At 34.0% G+C, this 18,605-nt stretch overlaps 1 protein-coding gene across 3 annotated transcripts in view; it reads right to left on the bottom strand.

Annotated features, from left to right (window-relative positions):
• STXBP5 (syntaxin binding protein 5) overlaps positions 1-18,605 on the bottom strand; it is a 163,822-nt gene that overhangs the window by 106,568 nt on the left and 38,649 nt on the right. For all 3 annotated transcript variants that reach the window (XM_081251398.1, XM_081251399.1, XM_081251400.1), the window contains exons 5-7: positions 8,827-8,961; positions 7,219-7,282; positions 3,212-3,295 (exon numbers count right to left, since the gene is read on the bottom strand). In XM_081251398.1, the coding sequence (XP_081107524.1) occupies positions 3,212-3,295; positions 7,219-7,282; positions 8,827-8,961 (283 nt within the window). The remainder of the gene's footprint in view (positions 1-3,211; positions 3,296-7,218; positions 7,283-8,826; positions 8,962-18,605) is intronic.

Raw genomic sequence — 18,605 nt, 5'->3', positions numbered from 1 at the left:
TTCCTAAGGAAACCATTTGCTGTCATTTTAATCTCTGCTCTTCGGTATTTAATGTATTTAATTGTCCTCCCCCTCCCCACCCTCTGGTTGCTTTTAAGATTTTCTCTATCACTAGGTTCCAATTTTTTTTTTTTTTTCCTGTGGTACGTGGGCCTCTCACTGTTGTGGCCTCTCCCGTTGCGGAGCACAGGCTCCGGACGTGCAGGCTCAGTCGTCATGGCTCATGGGCCCAGCCACTCCGCGGCATGTGGGATCCTCCCAGACCGGGGCACGAACCCATGTCCCCTGCATTGGCAGGTGGACTCTCAACCACTGTGCTACCAGGGAAGCCCAGGTTCTACTTTTAAGCAACTGAAATATGACGTGCTTTTGTGTAATTTTCTTCATGTTTCTTCTGCTTTGAGTTCGTTGAACTTCTAAGATTTCTGTATATTCTAGAAGTTCATAGGGTTTAAAGTCTTCATCAAATTTGGGAAACTTTGGGTCATAAGTTCTTCAAATATGTTTTCTGTCCACATGCTCCCTTCTGAGACTCCTACTACACATATATTAGTCTTCTTGAAGTTGTACCACAGTTCACTGATGTTCTGCTCATTCTTTGCTCATCTTTCATATTGAGTAATTTCTACTGCTATGTGTTTTCAAGTTAATCAAGCTTTTCTTCTGCAATATCAAATCTTCTGGTAAACCCATCCAGAGAAAATTTTTCATCTTAGACATTTTTCATCTCTAGAAATTACACTTGTGTTTTTGAAGTCTTGCATGTCTTTCCTCAACATTTTCATGCTTTCATTTACCTTTTAGAGCATATGGAGTCTGTTTAATATTTGTTTTAGTATCCTTGTCTACTAATTATACCATCAGTATCATTTCTGTGTCTGTTTCTATTGACTGCATTTTATTCTCCTTTTGCATTATATTTCCTGCTTCTTTGCGTGCCTCATAGATTTTTATCTGGATGCTAATCATTGTGAAATTTATGATGGGTTGTTATGCTCTTTTAAAGATTTTTGAGCCTTTTTTCTGGGATGCAGTTAAAAATGCTGCTTGGAAACAGCTTAGACTTTTTAAGGCTTGCTTTTAAGCTCTGTTGGGCTAGCTGAGCCAGCCTGTAATGCAGGGCTAGTTTGGCCCCACTGCTGAGGCAGTACTTTTCTGAGCACTCTTCCTGATGCCCTGTCTACTGCAAGCTTTCTCCATTCTGCTGGGAATGTGAACTACTCTCAGTCCTCTGTGTGCTATGAGAATTGTTCTACCTACTCCTTTCCAGTGGATCTTTTCCAAGCCTCACACCCATGCGGTAATCAGTATTCAGCTGAAGACGCAGGGTGAAGGGCTCCTTGCAAACTTTTAAAACTATCTCTAGGCAGTTCTCTACTCTCTGTTACCTTGTCCTATAAGCTATGGATATCTTCCCCAATTTCCCAACTCTGCCTCCTCAACTCAGGGAGACTGTTGGGCTTATTAACGTAGGTTCTCTCCTTCCCCCTTCGTGGGCTGAGACCTGGAAGATCTCTCCAGGTCATAAGCTAAGGCAATTGAAGGGTTCACCTTGTTTCCCCTCTCTAAGGAATCCCTGTTCTACACTACCTGCTAATTTCTAAAAACTGTTCTCTCATGTATTTTTTCAGTGTATTTAAGGTGACATGGCAAATTCCCTGTGACTCCATAGTGGCTAAAGCCAAGATAACTATTTAAATCACAAAAGCAAAACAAAAAAAAGTCAGTTTTTAAAATGTGCTTTCATTTTGACATAGGAAACAGCTCTACAGGCCAAAGCTTCCAGAGAAATGACAAGAACCGTTTATTAAAACTATTCTTTTAAAATAATTTCAAGATCTTGATTGGTGAATCACAGAATACTTACTAACTAAAAAGCTTTAAATACAAAAAGTATACAGTTATGAAAGCAAAGGAAATTCTTTTAGTCAAGCTTACAAAGATAATATGCAGACATTTACAAAGTATTCCAAGTATTGCTACAGTTGCTCAAGGTAGTCTGCTTGAGCAACTGAAAGCATCAATATGAACACATGACATATTTCTCAAAAACAAACAAACAAAACCACTTACACATTTCCTAGATCTATTCACTGAATTGGAAATTGTGAACACTCCTGGTACCCAAATTATGGTCACTAGATACCATTTCACACTGAAAGAGGCCAGTTTCATGGAAAAAGATATTCTAAATTTGGGACAGAAATATACAAGATTAATAGGTATACTTTGTTATAACAGATGGCAAGGAAGCTATCTAAGAGTATTATCACCAGAGGACTCGGGAAACAATTGGAAGAGATTCACTGACCAAAGATGGGACAATTCGAAAATCAATAAGGATAATAACTTCAGTGTATTGAAGCATATGAAATATGTTTAAATCTTTGAGTACACAGTGAAACAGAAAACAAGAACAAATTACCCATCATTAAGATTACTAGAGAACAGCCCCTTTAGAGTAAATACTGAAATAAAAAGAAAGAATCAAGCATTTATCCTGCCTTTCCTATCTGAACTGTCCTACTATATAACCAAAAGAGTAGACAAGAAGTTTCTCTTTACTGAAGTGTCCCAGATAATAGATAGAGAAGGAATTATAAAATTAGAACTTCCCTATTTTGCAACAACTATGCACTAATAGATCTAGGCCTTGAACGTCACTGGCTGCTAAAATCACAAACAGACACTAATATTCAACCTGGTAGAAGAACATCAGCATCATCTATGAAATGGTCTTGCTAAAAATGAAAAAAATGAAACTAAATATGATCATGCCTCAGTAAACCATCCAATTTATAGGAAATCTGAGGGCAAAAAAAGACAAAATCAATCAATCACAGTCTTTATTTGGATCCTAAAGCAAGCAAACTATAAATATTTACAGCATACTATCACTTGTATAAAATTTAAAAATAGCATACATTTATTAATTTGTTTGTAAATGCAGAAAATATCTCTGGAAGAATACATGAGAAACTAACATTGGGATGTGAGGTAAGGTAACTGGATGGCCAAATGACAGGAGTTGCAGAGATTTTTTTTTCTATCTTTTGACCTATTTTAATATATTATTTCATATATATGCAAAAAATGTACGTTATTGCAATTAAAAAGGTTGACTAAAAAATCACTAATTAAGTTCTTAGAGAAGCCGTTCTGAGCTAGAGAAATGACAACAGCTTTTGATTAGCAAAAATAATGTTATTACCTCATCGTAGGTGTATCTGTAGTCTGCTTTCTTTGATTTGAGGTCCCATAACACTACTGTTCCAGATTCAAAGCCAATCAAAAGCTGTAATAAAAGAAAATGCCACATTACCTAGGAATGACATAAATCATATGAAACATTTATTTGCTGATGATAAAGATAATTATTATCATTCATATGCTTCAGCTATGAAATTATAATATAATTAAACAACTGCATTGCTAATTACTAATCACATGGATGACATGGGAATACTTCATTGCATATTTATATGCCTTTGATCATTAGGGATTCAACATATATCATACAACTGATTATTGAAAATGAAAACAGTACCATTTTGAAGTCCAGAGGGTATATTTTCATTAATTAATATGTTACTAATAAAAATTAACATTTTCATGTGCTTTAAATTTTACAGACTTTTCTAATTTAACACATTATCAGGCAATCTCATTTACTCATCTATATATTGATTAGTTCCAAATTATATCTAGCCTAGACCTCTCTCATGAGATTCAGACTTATAATTCCAGTGGTCACATGTTCACATATTTATTCCATAAGAACCTCAAAATAAATGTGTCCAAAAGTGAATTCATTATTTTCTTCCCTACCCTCCTTTTCTGGTATTCCCTATTGCAGTGTCTCTCAGCATTCTTTTTTATTTTAATATTCATTAAGTCGCTCAGGCAAAAACCTTGGAGTCATCCTTAACTCTAGTCTCTCCCCTACCAGGTAAAATCATCAAGTAATTTAAAAAGTACACTCTAATATCTCTCTAATTTACTTTCCTCCACCTCCAATACCTCTCTCTTGGTTCAAGATACAAAAATCTCTTCTCTAGTCTCTGATCTCTCTGACTCTCCAGTCTGGGCCCTTTTTTTAACCCATTCCATATTGTAGCTAGGGTGATAGTTCTAAAATGCAAATCTGATCATGTAATGTAAGCTTTTTGTTTAAAACTTTTTAATGCCTTACCATTATTTTTAGATCAAGTCCAAACTGAATAATCTGACCTACAAGATACATCATGGTCTGGCCTCTGCTCACCTCCCCAGCTTCATCCTTTTCCACATCCCTCTTACCCAATACATTCCATTATATATTTCAGGTCATGCTCTCTCTTACCTTTATGCCTTTGCCCATTCTGTCACCCTAACTGGGCCACTGCGTTCGAATGTTATCCTTTTTGCTTGACTAATCCTACTAATCCTTCATGTCATTTTAGCTATCACTTCTTCCTGAAAGTCTTCCTTGACCTACCAAATGTAAGTCAATGCCCTTCCTATGTGCTCCAACAGCAACCTGTACATTTTTTAACCTGAAGGGTCACTAGACAATAAAATAATGTCTTTTTCCTCATCTGAATTCTCTTGCAAACTGTAACACTGTTCTATTTAAGCAAGAACTGATTTTATCTTGTTTACTACTATACCTCTAACATAAGACAGAGAGCCTGATATGTTGTAGGTACTTTTTTTGTGAATGAATACATTTTTTGTGAATGAATAAGTTCCGGAATGAAATGCATGTTCTTGCCTCACAAACTGTCTACTGTTTACCACCTCCTGCACTGGCATTTTCCAAATCTCAGTATTCCCCCTGCTTGAAACCTTCTCCCTTTTTAATGCACTTTTATTCACTTTTTATTCACTTTTAAGAATTTAGTCTTGCTTCCTTGGGTAAGCCTACTCAATTCCTCTGGACAGACGGAGATGCTTCTTCTCTTACACTAGTAAATGCATTTTCATCTATATGTCTCTAATATCTAATATACTGCCTAATGCATAGTAGCTATTCAATAAATATTTGTTTAATAAATACATGAATGATTGGTAGCTAGCCAATAACTCTTCATGTAATCTGGAGATATGAACAAATTTGGGGGCAGACCCAGTAACTTTAACTAAATAGCAACTTAGTGGATTTCAGACTACGGGGACATTTGGAAGAATGAGTCATTGAAACTAACGAAATAGATTTTCCCACCTTGGTAGGAAGTACACTTAATTTTCCTAACATAAACTCTTCTTTCTTCGGCAATCTGAAATACATACTCTTTCTGGAAAAAAAAAACAAAACTGGTATTTGTTTCCTTTACCTTTTTCTAGTCCTTCTAAATATCTTGGACATGTATATGGCATTTTCTGATGGGGGAAGTAAGAGAGGAACTTCAGGAATAAGGAAAGAGATGGAAAAATATAAAATTAAAGAATTGATATACAGTATAAACAATACTGGATTGCTCAGGACACAGACAACTTAAGCTCTAGCCTTAGATCTGCCACTTAGTAGCTATGTAACTTTTAAAAAAAATAATTTTTACCCATCCAGATCTTAATACCATAAGAGGGTTAAAGTAAACTTTAACCCCTCTAGCCAGCTGTATCTTCCTAAGAATGTTAGAAATCTGTGCCAATAAGTTAAACTTTAATCCCTGCAATCTCTTAAATATTAAAAAATAGAAGAACTAACTGAAGGATGTGGTACTTATAAATAGAAAATTGCACAACTAAGGTGCTAATAAATTTGGAAGTGAGAGAAAACATTTTATGTTAGGATTATCAGGAAAGGTGTCATGAAAGATATGTATTTAATCTGAGCCTCAAGATGTGAGTAGGAATTCAGCAGAGAAAGAACAGTGGGAAATAACTCCAAACAGAGGGACTTATATAAATAAGGCATGGAGGTAGTAAAGAGCAGCTCACATTTGGACAACAATAACTATTTGCTTCAGCACAGCATTCAGGTAAAGATGTTCCCAAAGATAATGAAACCTAGGGCTATGTTTTAAGGAAACATTGTTTTGTTTGTTAGATACTGCAGAACCACTGAAAGCCTTTGAACAGGAGAGCAATAAGATTAAAATGGCACTCTAGGAAGATTGATCTGGAAATGACTCAAGAATGGGTTGGAATGCCTTGAACTGCAGTGGTCATAAGGAGATTGAATAGAAAAGACACTGCAATGGAAGGACTGAAATGATTTACTGACTGATTCAACGTAGAAGAAAGGGAAGTTTTCAATTCTTCCACCAGGTCTCCCACCCAAAGATTGGCTTTTAGACAATTATCTTATACCAAAAATAAGTAAGTAAAGTGAAGGTACAGGTTACTGTAACTTGCTTCATGTAGTTTCCCTCAAACCATACAATTGTATGATATAAGCTAGCTCTAAACAGTACCGCTATCCTTTTGTTTTCCCAGGGTTAACAGAACAGTGTTAACACAACATATAGGCTCTACCACTCTCACTAACTGAAAAAAGGTAAAACCTGAATAAACTTCACAAAATCCAGAAATTTCATTTCACTGATTTCTGATACTGATTAACTTTCTAGTATTGATGCAGACAAATTTTCATGAAATTTTATAAGTAGAAAAAATATCATTAAATAGAACTACTGAGAGATTGGTTTGAATTAAGAAGTAGAGATTAATGGAAAAGGAAATTTTATTATTTTTCAGAGTACTAATGAACCTAAATTAACAACAGCTAGGTAATGACTGCATGAAACTGGTTTCAAGTATAAAAAAATTAAGTATTATTTAAAAAAAATCTCTACTGGTCTGAGCTATTTATGGAGAAAAATTTAGGGGAGAGAGATACAGAGACAACTCTAACATAAGATGTTATGTGATAAGCACTATAAAAATTGTTTAACTAGTGTAAAAAAGAATTCAAGACCAAAAGAAAATGGTTTTTGTCAGGATTATCAGAAAATAAGGGGAATTATTCTAAATAAGCCAAAAACAAGTTAACAACCTTTAACTGTATTTATTAAATTTTACTTGTTTTAGAGCTTTCTTCTTTAAAATGTAAATATTTTAATTTTCACTTGTTCTTCATAATGCATAAATAAGCAATTAAGTATATATGATATACCACCTTTGTTATCAATCTCAACTTTGCAGAGTAAGTGTAGTTCTGGAATAGTTTGCATATTTTAAAAATACAAAATTCATGCATTTAAGTAATAAATATATATATTCTAAAAAATCTACCTTTCCTTCATCCATTGGATTATCACTTATATGGACGACAGGTCCTGGGTGAGATTTAGATGACCTAAAAGAAAAAAAGTTAAGATGTTTTTTCTCAATTAAAAACTGCAATACTATTACATATTCATTACAATAAGAATAATGAATGGAAAATAAAGATATATTTACAAAGGTTGAAAACATTTCAGCAAGTGATCAGTAACAGATGTATAGTTCTCAATATGGATCAAAATAGGAATCAGGAAAAATAGTGGCTCTCACATTGATATAAGTCAGCAAATTTAAAATTATGTACACTTTCTGTATAGGAAAGAATCTTCAATTTTGTATTTTAGCACAGAAAATTTATTCTCATGGTAGAATTCTCAAAGTTAATATTTTAAAATAAAGCAGCATCTAAAATATTGCTATCTTTATTTTACTCAATTCTAGCCTCCAGTTGGGGCATCTCATCTAGTTCCACAGTTCATACCAAAAATAAGAAAAATTCTATTATGGCTTTTAAAAAATCAACAAAATAATGTCACCAATATTTGCTCAGAGAAAAAAGAAGTCATACGGATAAGAATGTAGCTGAACTGATGCCTATAGAGTAGAAATAAGCAGAAATAACCCATTCATAAACTCTAAGAGTTGAGAGGCCAGTCCACTTCATTGAGAGCCACTTGTGAAACCACACAGACACCTGCACCAGCCCTCCCCGCTATATGTTGTGATCAACTCAAAGAACAGACCTAGAAAACCTTGTGCCAAGGGACTGAGAAATAACAATGTTCCTGATAAAGGAAGGAAAACCAAACATAATACACCATTACAGCTGCAACAACACATTACTTAGGAGATACGCCACAAATTTATCCTTATGTCAAATTCTGTGGAATGCAACAATATGGAACTATTTGTTTATAAACAAGAAGAAATGTTGAAAATGAACCTTGCCAATATCCTTAAATTCTGATTTTTATGTCTAAATAATATAAGAAAAAAATTAGAGAAAGAGATAAGATTCTACGACAGTGAAAAGTTAGCACTAAAGATCCTTAGGGCCCTATAGCACAACCCAGTTTTTGTTGTCATTACTGTTAAATAAAAGCAATCATTAACATATCAAAACTAAGGAAAATTAACTGTCAAATTAATTCTGCAATGTTATACTATAAACATTTACATTATATTTGGTAATTACTAAAACACAGCAAGTAGTGGTTTAGATCAGTGTTTTCTAAACATTGGTGGCAACTTGTTAGTGGGTCATGAAATCAATTTAGTGGGGCATGACCAAGCATTTGAAAGAAAAATAATTAGATGATAAATGTACAGAAAAAAATCTGGAATGTTTTTCACCTAATAAGAATAATGGTTTTATTAAACTTGTGCTATAGCTTAAATATATGTGAACACATTTATATATAATACGCATATGTATCTATGTAGATATATGTAAAGCATTTAAAGTTTCAAACTGCCAATGGGGCAATACTTGCAAAAGGCTGATAAATCTGTATTTAATATTAAAAATTTAATTCTATACTTACTAATTAGCTATTATATAATATTATCATATATGGTACTGATAGTTTCAGATATGGAATATTTGTTCAAACTCACAGTTCAATGGCTTTATTCCACATAATGACGTAGCCTGAGAGTGTGAACGACTCCACATTGACAATATGTATATTACCTCGTTCAGTGCCCACATAGAGCCACTTACTCTGGAAAGGCAGATGGCAAAACGTAATCCTGCAGGAGAAAATATATCCAAAAAGGAAATCAGAAAAATATCTGGTAAACTTTATTAACTGTATTAGAGGGTTAATAATGACATATACAATTTAGGAAAAGCAAAAAAGATACAACTATCAGTTTTATCAATTCATTGTAGTTAATATTCAATTATGCTAATTCAACTTTAATGTCAAATATAAGTCTTTACAGTAAATAGACAGCATAACCTGATAGAAAGAAGATGAGTTTTGACATTAGTATGTGTTTCAAATCTGGCTATGTTATCCACTGTGTTACTTCAGACATATGACAAATTTAACCTTTAAAGCCACAAAGTGAGTCTAACACATCACCCCTAGGTACTACCGTATTTCTCAGAAGTTATTAACCACACGAATCCATCTCGGTACCTGTGCTGACTACTCCCTCTACGCAAAATGCTCCTCCTCCTCATGTTCTTCTTCTGTTCAAGATTTAGTTAAAATGTCACCTTCACTCAAATTGATACCCCAACACTTTTGTATCTCTATCAGGCTTGCCTTGTAAGAGAGTCTACCTTCCTCACTAACTTGTAAGCCTTTGGAAGGGCTAAGATCCTCTGTACTTAGGCTTAGACAATGATACTGGAATATGCTCAAAACTATTTCCTTCTAAGTCCTGATGATATAAAAGTCCTTCACTGACACATAATAATAATTTACATGCATGTATTAAACTTTATAATCATTCCAACAATTTCTAACGTTTTCTATATAAGCTCAGATAACAAGGTTAAGAATGGAAAATACCTTGTCCTTTTTGTAGAACTTATTTTTAGTAAAAACAAATAAATAAAGATAGTATGTTATGAAACCAGATAATGCTCATTTTTTCAGACTACCTATTGTATCTCTCAAAATATACTATTTAAAATTTTAATGGAATAGCCCTTTCAATAATACACAATGATGATAATCACTGCTGAACCCTCAAACTGACAGTAGTCATTAGGCAAGATACAGCATACAGAACATTTGCTATTCCCATTAACATAATTTCATTACAGAGAATTTTCAAGATGAAAACACTTCAAATAAATACATGCAACTCATGGTCTCACTATTTCCTAGAGTTAATGTTCATTTAGATAATTACTTAAGGTTCATCATCTATATTTTTTGTTGAGTGTTTTATATGATAGCATGTCATCTTTCCAAAGGGTTTATGTAAATTTAACAAAGCAAAGAAATGACTACTGAATCAAAAAAAATCTTATAGTACCTTATTACTTCACAAGGCAGTAAGTCCACAGTACCTTTATGAAAACTTTAGGGCCATATAGGTTTCAGAATGCAGAATTTTCCACATTTTACAAAGGTACCTAATAAGTATTTATATATTACCTAATATGGTGGTAGCACCTTGTAAACACACTGATTATTTCTGAGGTATAATTTTTGGCAGTTTCTTTTACTTGAGATATAATTGTCCTATAACTTTAGTTTCAGTCGTACAACATAATTCAACATATGTATGTATTACGTAATGATCACCACAATAAGTCAAGTTAACATCCATAGCCACAGGTATAGTAAGAATTTTTTTCTTCCTGTGATGAGGACATTTAAGATCTACTCTCTTAGCAAAGTTCAAATACATAACACAGTGTTATTACCTATAGTCACTAGCGGTTTCTTAAAAAGTTACACCTACCATATGATCCACCTATCCCATTCCTAGGTATTTACCCAAAAGAAGGAAAGTACATGTCTACACAAGACCTGTACACAAATGTTCACAGCAGCTTTGCAACAGACCCAAACTGGAAAAAACCCAAATGTCCTTCACCAGATAAATGGGTGAAAAAATTGTGTTATATACTTAGAATATTATTCAGTAGTAAATAAGAACATGCATACAACATACAACATGCATACATGCAACACCAATGAATCTCAAAATCCTTAAGATGAGCAAAAGCCAGACAAAAAAGACATATTTGATCGTTCCACATACAATTTATATGCAATAGAAAATGCAAACTAAGCTATTGTAACAGAAAGCAAATCAATGGTTGCCTGGATTGTGAGGGTAGAGGCCAGTAACAGAAGAGGGGAGAGATTACCACAAGGAAACATTTTGGGGTGATGGGTAGGTTCATTATCTTGATTGACAGTTTGGTGACAGTTTCATGAGTGTATATATGTGTCAAAACTTATCAAATGGCTTATTACTTTAAATATGTGCAGTTTATTATATGTCAATTATACCTAAATTAAGCTATTTTAAAATTTTTTGTTTTCAGAGATTTGTGGCTTTAGGAATTATGAAAAATAAGATTGTGACTCTGATTAATACACAGGCACAAGCTCTGGAGTTAAACTGCCTGGATTTAATTTGAGCTCTGTCACTCACTAGCATGTGGCCTTCGGTAAACCATTCAGTCTCTCAGAGCCTCAGTTTTTTAAGTGGTAAAGCACATCTACCTTAGTGTTCACCTGAGGATCAAATAAGACAAAGCATGGTAGATGCTTAACATGGGGCCTGACACAGGTAAGTGCTCAATAAATGTTAGCTAATTATTATAAAAAACTAAGTGATACTCTACCAATTAGAAGTTATAGGGCAAATTTTAATGACATCAAGAAAATAAGGTACAATAATAGCATGCCAGATACAAAATGAACAATGCAATAAATATCATAAAAACAACTATTTCTGGTACTTCCCCGGTGGTCCAGTGGTTAAGAATCCGCCTTCCAATGCAAGGGACAAAGGTTTGATCCCTGATCAGGGAACTAGCTCCCACATGCGTGTCGCGACTAAGAGTTTCAGTGCCACAACTAAGGAGCTGGTGAGCTGCAACTAAGGAGCCTGCCTGCCACAACTAAGACTCAGAGCAACCAAATAAATAAATATTAAAACAAACAAAAAAAACCCAAATATTTCATTTGAAATGTGCCTTAAACTAAAACATGAATATAGCTCAAATATTCTGAACATTCAAAAATAATTTCAAAATAAATAAGTCAAAATAATGACAGTTTGATTTTAAAAAAATCAGAAATATCCAACTTCCTGATCTGTTCTGCTATTTTGCAATTTCCCATTATTCTTCAAAAAACAGTAGTTATTGGCTTAATACAATTACATGATCCATCTTTGATTTTAATACTAACAAAATTATTTAAATAATGTGTTTACAAAGTTTGAACTTATCTCCTTAAGGGCAGACATTTTGGATATATCATACAATATTTTCTGTTCCTAGCACAGCAATACCATACTGCAGCTGTTTCTCAAATATTTAAAGAAATGAAGAATAAATTCTTTACTGTTCAGAAAAAAATCTAGAACTTTTCCTTAGGCTCACTTTTTCAATATAAGCTGCCATAGTAAGATTTTTTTCCCCAGTCAACTATAAAACTAACTTACATTGCTGGGAAATTTTAAGCAACTTTATGTTTTAATCTTTATCCTATTTGATATTTAACATTTTAAGGAGGAACTTAAACTGTTTACTTACTGATCTGACACGAAGACTTTAATACTGTCCCTAGAATGAGTCTTGTACACTTAAAAAAAAAAAACAATCATAGGAGTGTATTTGTACAATGCACTACCAAATTTAAAAATTACTCTGTTCCATTATTACCATCATTATTTGAGTCAACTGAGAAGGGGGAAAGTCAAATAGTTTTTATCACAATTAACTTGATAATTTATTAACTAGCAAATTTTAATGGGTAATAAACAGATTGGATTAGGAATAGTGAGAAAAATAAAATTCAATGTTGCAATCAAATAAAATGATACCATGCCAGTGATTTAGGGAAAGGCCAATAAGAAAATGTGGTCCCCCAAAACATATTACTAAAAGAGCAAGTCAATCAACATGCCTTACCAAGAACTGCAAGATTCTAAATTTGGGGCAATTTAATCAGTCAGTTACCAAAACATAAAACTGGTGGTTAACACAAACTAGACTTTACTTATTATAATTAAGAGTGTCTTTTCAATCTGTTATATAAACATGACCTTATTTCCTTGTTTACAAAATAAGAATCTTAGCCTCCTCTGTTGAAAATTAAGAGAATATATAACTAAGTAAGCTTTTATGTAATAATTAAATTGATGAAACTATTATACTAATTGATTCTTTAAAAGGAATAACATGGGCTTCCCTGGTGGCGCAGTGGTTGAGAGTCCGCCTGCCGATGCAGGGGACACGGGTTCGTGCCCCGGTCCGGGAAGATCCCACATGCCGCGGAGCGGCTGGGCCCGTGAGCCATGGCCGTTGGGCCTGCGCGTCCGGAGCCTGTGCTCCGCAACGGGAGAGGCCACAGCAGTGAGAGGCCCGCATACAGCAAAAAAATAAAAAATAAAAAAATAAAAAAAATAAAAGGAATAACATATTAGCATACTTAAAACTATATACACATATTAAAAACTATATACATATATTATGTACATGTCTGATATGTACACATATACATATACATATATAGAGAGAGATTTGTTGTTATTTAATGAATCTAAGAAAGTGATCCATGATAGAAATCTAATATTTTTCAGTAAAAGTAGTCATGAAACAAATGGCACTGAATAGCTAATTCATAAGGAGTTCAGATCAAAAGATGTGAAAAATACTGAAAATAAATAGAAAGTTTCAACAGTGAACCAAATATCACATATGGCAAAATACTACATTGATGGCCCCAAAAGATCTCATCTCCCTCCCTGTATCCTCTTGCTTGTATAGTCCTCCCCTCCACTTAGGCTAGGACTGACCACATGCCTTGCATTGGGCAACGGAACATTAGCTGTTGTGCCACAACCAGAAATCTGAAAAGCACTTGCACATTGGGGATTCTCTCTTCCTTACGCTTTTGGAACCCAGATGTCATGTGATAAGCCCAGAATAACATTTTGGAGACACTGGCCCAACCCATAGATGGCAACGACCACCAGACATGTGTTAGGCAAGCTAGATCATCCAAGCCACCTCAGCAACCAGATGAGCATGGTACATAGGCGACTACAGGGGAAGACCATTCCTGCTGAGCCCAACCCAAGTTACTGATCCACAGAATTATAAGCAAACAAAATAACTGCTATTTTAGTCTCTTAAATTTTGGGATGTTTTGATATGCAGCAATAGATAATTGATCTATTACATAATATAATCCACTCAACTAAAATTTTTAGTTGAAAATGAAGACAAGCTATAAAAACATACAGGAAAACAAATTCTTATAGTTTTAGAATTAGGTTAAGAAGACCGCAGGAAAACTTTTTAGGAATGCAAGTGCATGTATCATGAAGCTAAAACATTACCTTGGATTAAAAACAAGTTCATGGACTCTCCTGGTGGCACAGTGGTTAAGAATCCGCCTGCCAATGCAGGGGACACGGGTTTGATCCCTGGTCCAGGGAGATCCCACATGCCGTGGAGCGACTAAGCCCATGAGCCACAACTACTGAAGCCCGCGTGCCTAGAGCCCGTGCTTCACAACAAGAGAAGCTACCACAATAAGAAGTCCACGCACTGCAATGAAGAGTAGCCCCTGCTCACCACAACTAGAGAAAGCCCGCGTGCAGCAACGAAGACCCAACGCAGCCAAAAATAAATACATAAATAAATAAATTAAAAAACAAACAAAAACAAAAAAACAAATTCATGACTATTGTTTTTCATGCACTTTTATTATAAAGATTAATTTTTATTTTAATGTGATAAAGATCATAATAAATGACAGTGGCTTCAGTTTTTACTGATACCAGGAGATCAAGTTAATTTAAGCTTATGTGCTGACATTATTAAAGCAAAAGGTTATACCAAAAATAATTTATAATACATATAGTTGAGAGCGCATGGAAAACATTAAAACTCAGTGAACACTAATAAGGTTATATAAGAATGGCATATTAAATTGAGACTGATAAGGTACTTTAAAATGGACAAGTTAAGCCAAAAAAAGGGGGTGACTGAAACCAATATAACAGAAATACACAGATGATAAAGTTGCATTCCCTCAGTGTGTCACTAAATGGAGCTGCATTCTGAATCTCTATACTGGACTTAGACACAGATATACTTATCCTACTCAAAGTGTTACTGGGAACACAATAATTTTTATACTTGCTTGAGGGACTTTAAAAAATGTATAACATGCTAAGTTTTAGGGAGTGATACATATATCCTATTCACTATCCTTAGCAGCAGTTTTTCAAATACTATGTAGTCAACAAGCTCCATATTAGGAAGATTTACTATTACCAATTTTCTTTAGCAAAAGAACATGCACAGCCTCCTATGTTGAAATTAATCATCCATAAGCAAGGGAATAATACACAGATGATTACAACTTTACAGTTTAATCCACAGAAAGAAATATGAACCAATAAGCTCTTCTACGTGCCTATACCACCATTTGATCAGCCCGACATGACAGGATATATGTCATCACTTTTATAGCCTCAGCAAAATCACACTATCTTTCACCTAATAAGTACTCAATAAATATTTGTTAAATGGACAAAGGAACTATAAAAATTTGTGAGGATTTATTATGTTAATTAACAATCAGATATTCTTTTTTTTAAACATCTTTATTGGAGTATAATTGCTATACAATGTTGTGTTAGTTTCACAAAAAAGTGAATCAGCTATATGTATATATATATCTCCATATCCCATCCCTCTTGCATCTCCCTCCCTCCCATCCTCCCTATCCCACCCCTCTAAGTGGTCACAAAGCACCAGGCTGATCTCCCTGTGCGATGCAGCTGCTTCCCACTAGCTATCTATTTTACATTCGGTAGTGTATATGTCATTGCTACACTCTCATTTCATCCCAGCTTACCCTTCCCCCCTCCCCTTGCCCTCAAGTCCATTCTCTATGTCCAATCAGATATTTTTGACTTATTCCTTTCTCTATCCTCATGGCCTGGCCCTAATTTAAACCATTATCACAGATGGTTAAATCAATTCCAAGCTGCCCTAAGAGTTATCTTTCAAATCCAAGAGAGGTCACACACACCAATATCTGACTTGAGACTCTAATGGCTTCCTACCTTCTACCATAATGCTTCTGAAGCAATATTTAGTGACATACTGTGGTACAAATGTCTGAGAGAGGGGGTCATAGATGTAAAGTGTGCTGGATTTGGTCAACTGATATTCAGCAGCCTCTCCCATATCCTCCTACATGCCTTCTTTTACTGCAGATGCTAGAAAGCTAAAACCTACATTTACCAGACACTCCTACAACTGGAATTCAAGATGAAATTAAGTTTCTACTAACTGAATGCGCTTAAGATTTATAAGCAGAAGTGAGGCAGAGACCATCTTCCTGCTGATGTTTAAGCTGACAAGAATGTCCATGAAAACCTGAGAGGTAAGAGGCACTAAGAGATAGCAGTGGGGACCAGATACAGCATTCCCAGATCTACTCCTCAGGTGCACATGGTGAGACGCAGTTGTACGGCAGGAATATTAAGTTCTAAAACTCAATAGTTCTAGCACACTTCCAAACATTTTATAAACAGCTATATCCTCGAATTAAATCCCTTTATGCTAAAAACATCTACAGTGCTTTCTGTTTCTGTGTTGAACCCTGACTAATACAGCAAAGAAATGTACCTTATCTGCTACTTATCTATGATAGTTTATAGTAACCAAAAAAAATACCCACTTATAATGTATCTTGTTCAGACATTATTCATTTAATGATTTAAAGTTGGAAAAAGGTTAAGAATAACTTTCTTATAATTGCATAAAACGTTTTTCAAGAAGTAGACCTTGTCCTTGTTTCCAAAATTATCCTATCATTGTTAGACACCTAACAATGTCTAACAAGATACAGTTCCCAAAACACGTGAGACTGCTTTATGACTTAGTACATCTGAACATAATGGAAATTCCCTTTCCCCTTTGTCAGTGTAGGAAATTACTACTAACTCTATAAATCTGTTCATATAGGCTCCTTTGTAATGCTTTATCTAAAATTCCCCGAACATGGTGATATGTCCCTTTTCTGGTTAATCTTTAAAATTTCATAAGAAAATTTCACTACATTTATACAATGCGTTTTCCATTGCATTGTAATTAGACATTTCATCTACCTTAGACGATTATAACTTCCATGTCTTTCCAGAATTGATGACAGTATTTGCATGAACCAGAATCTTAATCGTTTATCAAGTGAATTAATGCAAAAGAAAATAAAAAAGCAAATATTAGATATTTTTCTTAAATTAACTGTACCTTATACTGTTATTAGATGAAAATTTAAGTTTGCATTAATGAACATGGAAATATATTAAAACAGCAGTCAGCTGAAAGCAATTTATAAATCTGTTCAAAGGATTTCCTTTTTATTTGTAGTCCCACATATCTTTTCTGATAAACTGTCACAGCTACTTTCGAAAAACCTTCATCACATCTATAACACAGCAGTACAATGTAATAAATATTTCAAAAAATAAGATTCAGAGATTTTCGAAGGTCGTTTTACATTTGCATTGATTTACTATATGCTTTATCAATTACATCTCAATTTTTACAAAACATTTAAGAACTTTTGGAAAAATGCCAAATAAATCATGGTATTAACCTTCCTTGTGAAATGAGACCTTAGTGTAACATCATCAATGGCGATCAAAAAAACTGAGTATCAGTAAGTAAAACAGTAAATATCAAATAGGAAAACAGTATATGTCAACTACAGAAATAATAAATAACATCTGAAAAAAAAAAACCAAACAAACTGTTCCTTGTTGTATGGGGAGTTTCTTAAAGTTCTGTTTTTAATGATATTATCTTGAGGAATGAAGATGAGAGTGTTTTTATATAACAAATGCTATGATAAACAAAAGCAATCTGGTACTCATCAACAACTGTTAACTATACTTTTTTTCCATTTCTATATTAGATTGCTCTTTACTGTTTGGATAGGTAAACTCTATATACCTTCCAGTCTATGGCTTGATTATTAAAGAAGTTTCTCTGTGTGTGTGTGTGTGTATATATATATATATATATATATATATATATATACACACACACACATATATATACACACACACATAAATATTACCCTATTTGTACATTTATGCAAACTTACTATCACAGTCATTTTTTATTAGTTTTTATTATGTTTGTCTCCTTTAAAATTTACTCTTTCCATAAGTCATATTAATAGCCTGGAACAACATATTCTTCCATATTTTTTCTCCATGTTCATTAAATACACATAAGCTAACATAAATTTGGGGTGGGGAGGGAGTCACTGTTTTTAAAAAGAGTACTATACAAATTATTCTGAATCTTGCGTTCTTATGCATCAGCACCTGGTGGATGGGGTTTGTCTTTTAACTTTATGGTAAGTGTGTTTGTTGTACAGAACTTTTAATCATTTCCTTTTTAGCTTGGGGTTTTTTGGTATGCTATTTAAGCACACCTGGCTCAGGTCTTACAGATATTCCCTGTGTCACTTTCTTTCAAGTTTTATTTTTTCTGTGTTCATTTCGCATTTAAGTCTTTAACTGGCTTGCAATTTATTTTACTTATAAGGTAGGGACCACTTTTCCTTATTTAGGTAAGAGTTGTCACAGCATCTTTTGTTTATTGCATCCTTTTTTGTTTGTAATGCCACCTCTGTCATATATCAAGTGTG

This window comes from Mesoplodon bidens, assembly GCF_964165515.1.
Source record: "Mesoplodon bidens genome assembly, chromosome: 12".
NCBI lineage: Eukaryota > Metazoa > Chordata > Mammalia > Artiodactyla > Ziphiidae > Mesoplodon > Mesoplodon bidens.
Note: the sequence above shows the minus strand (reverse complement) of the source record. Positions and strands in the feature narration are given on the sequence as shown.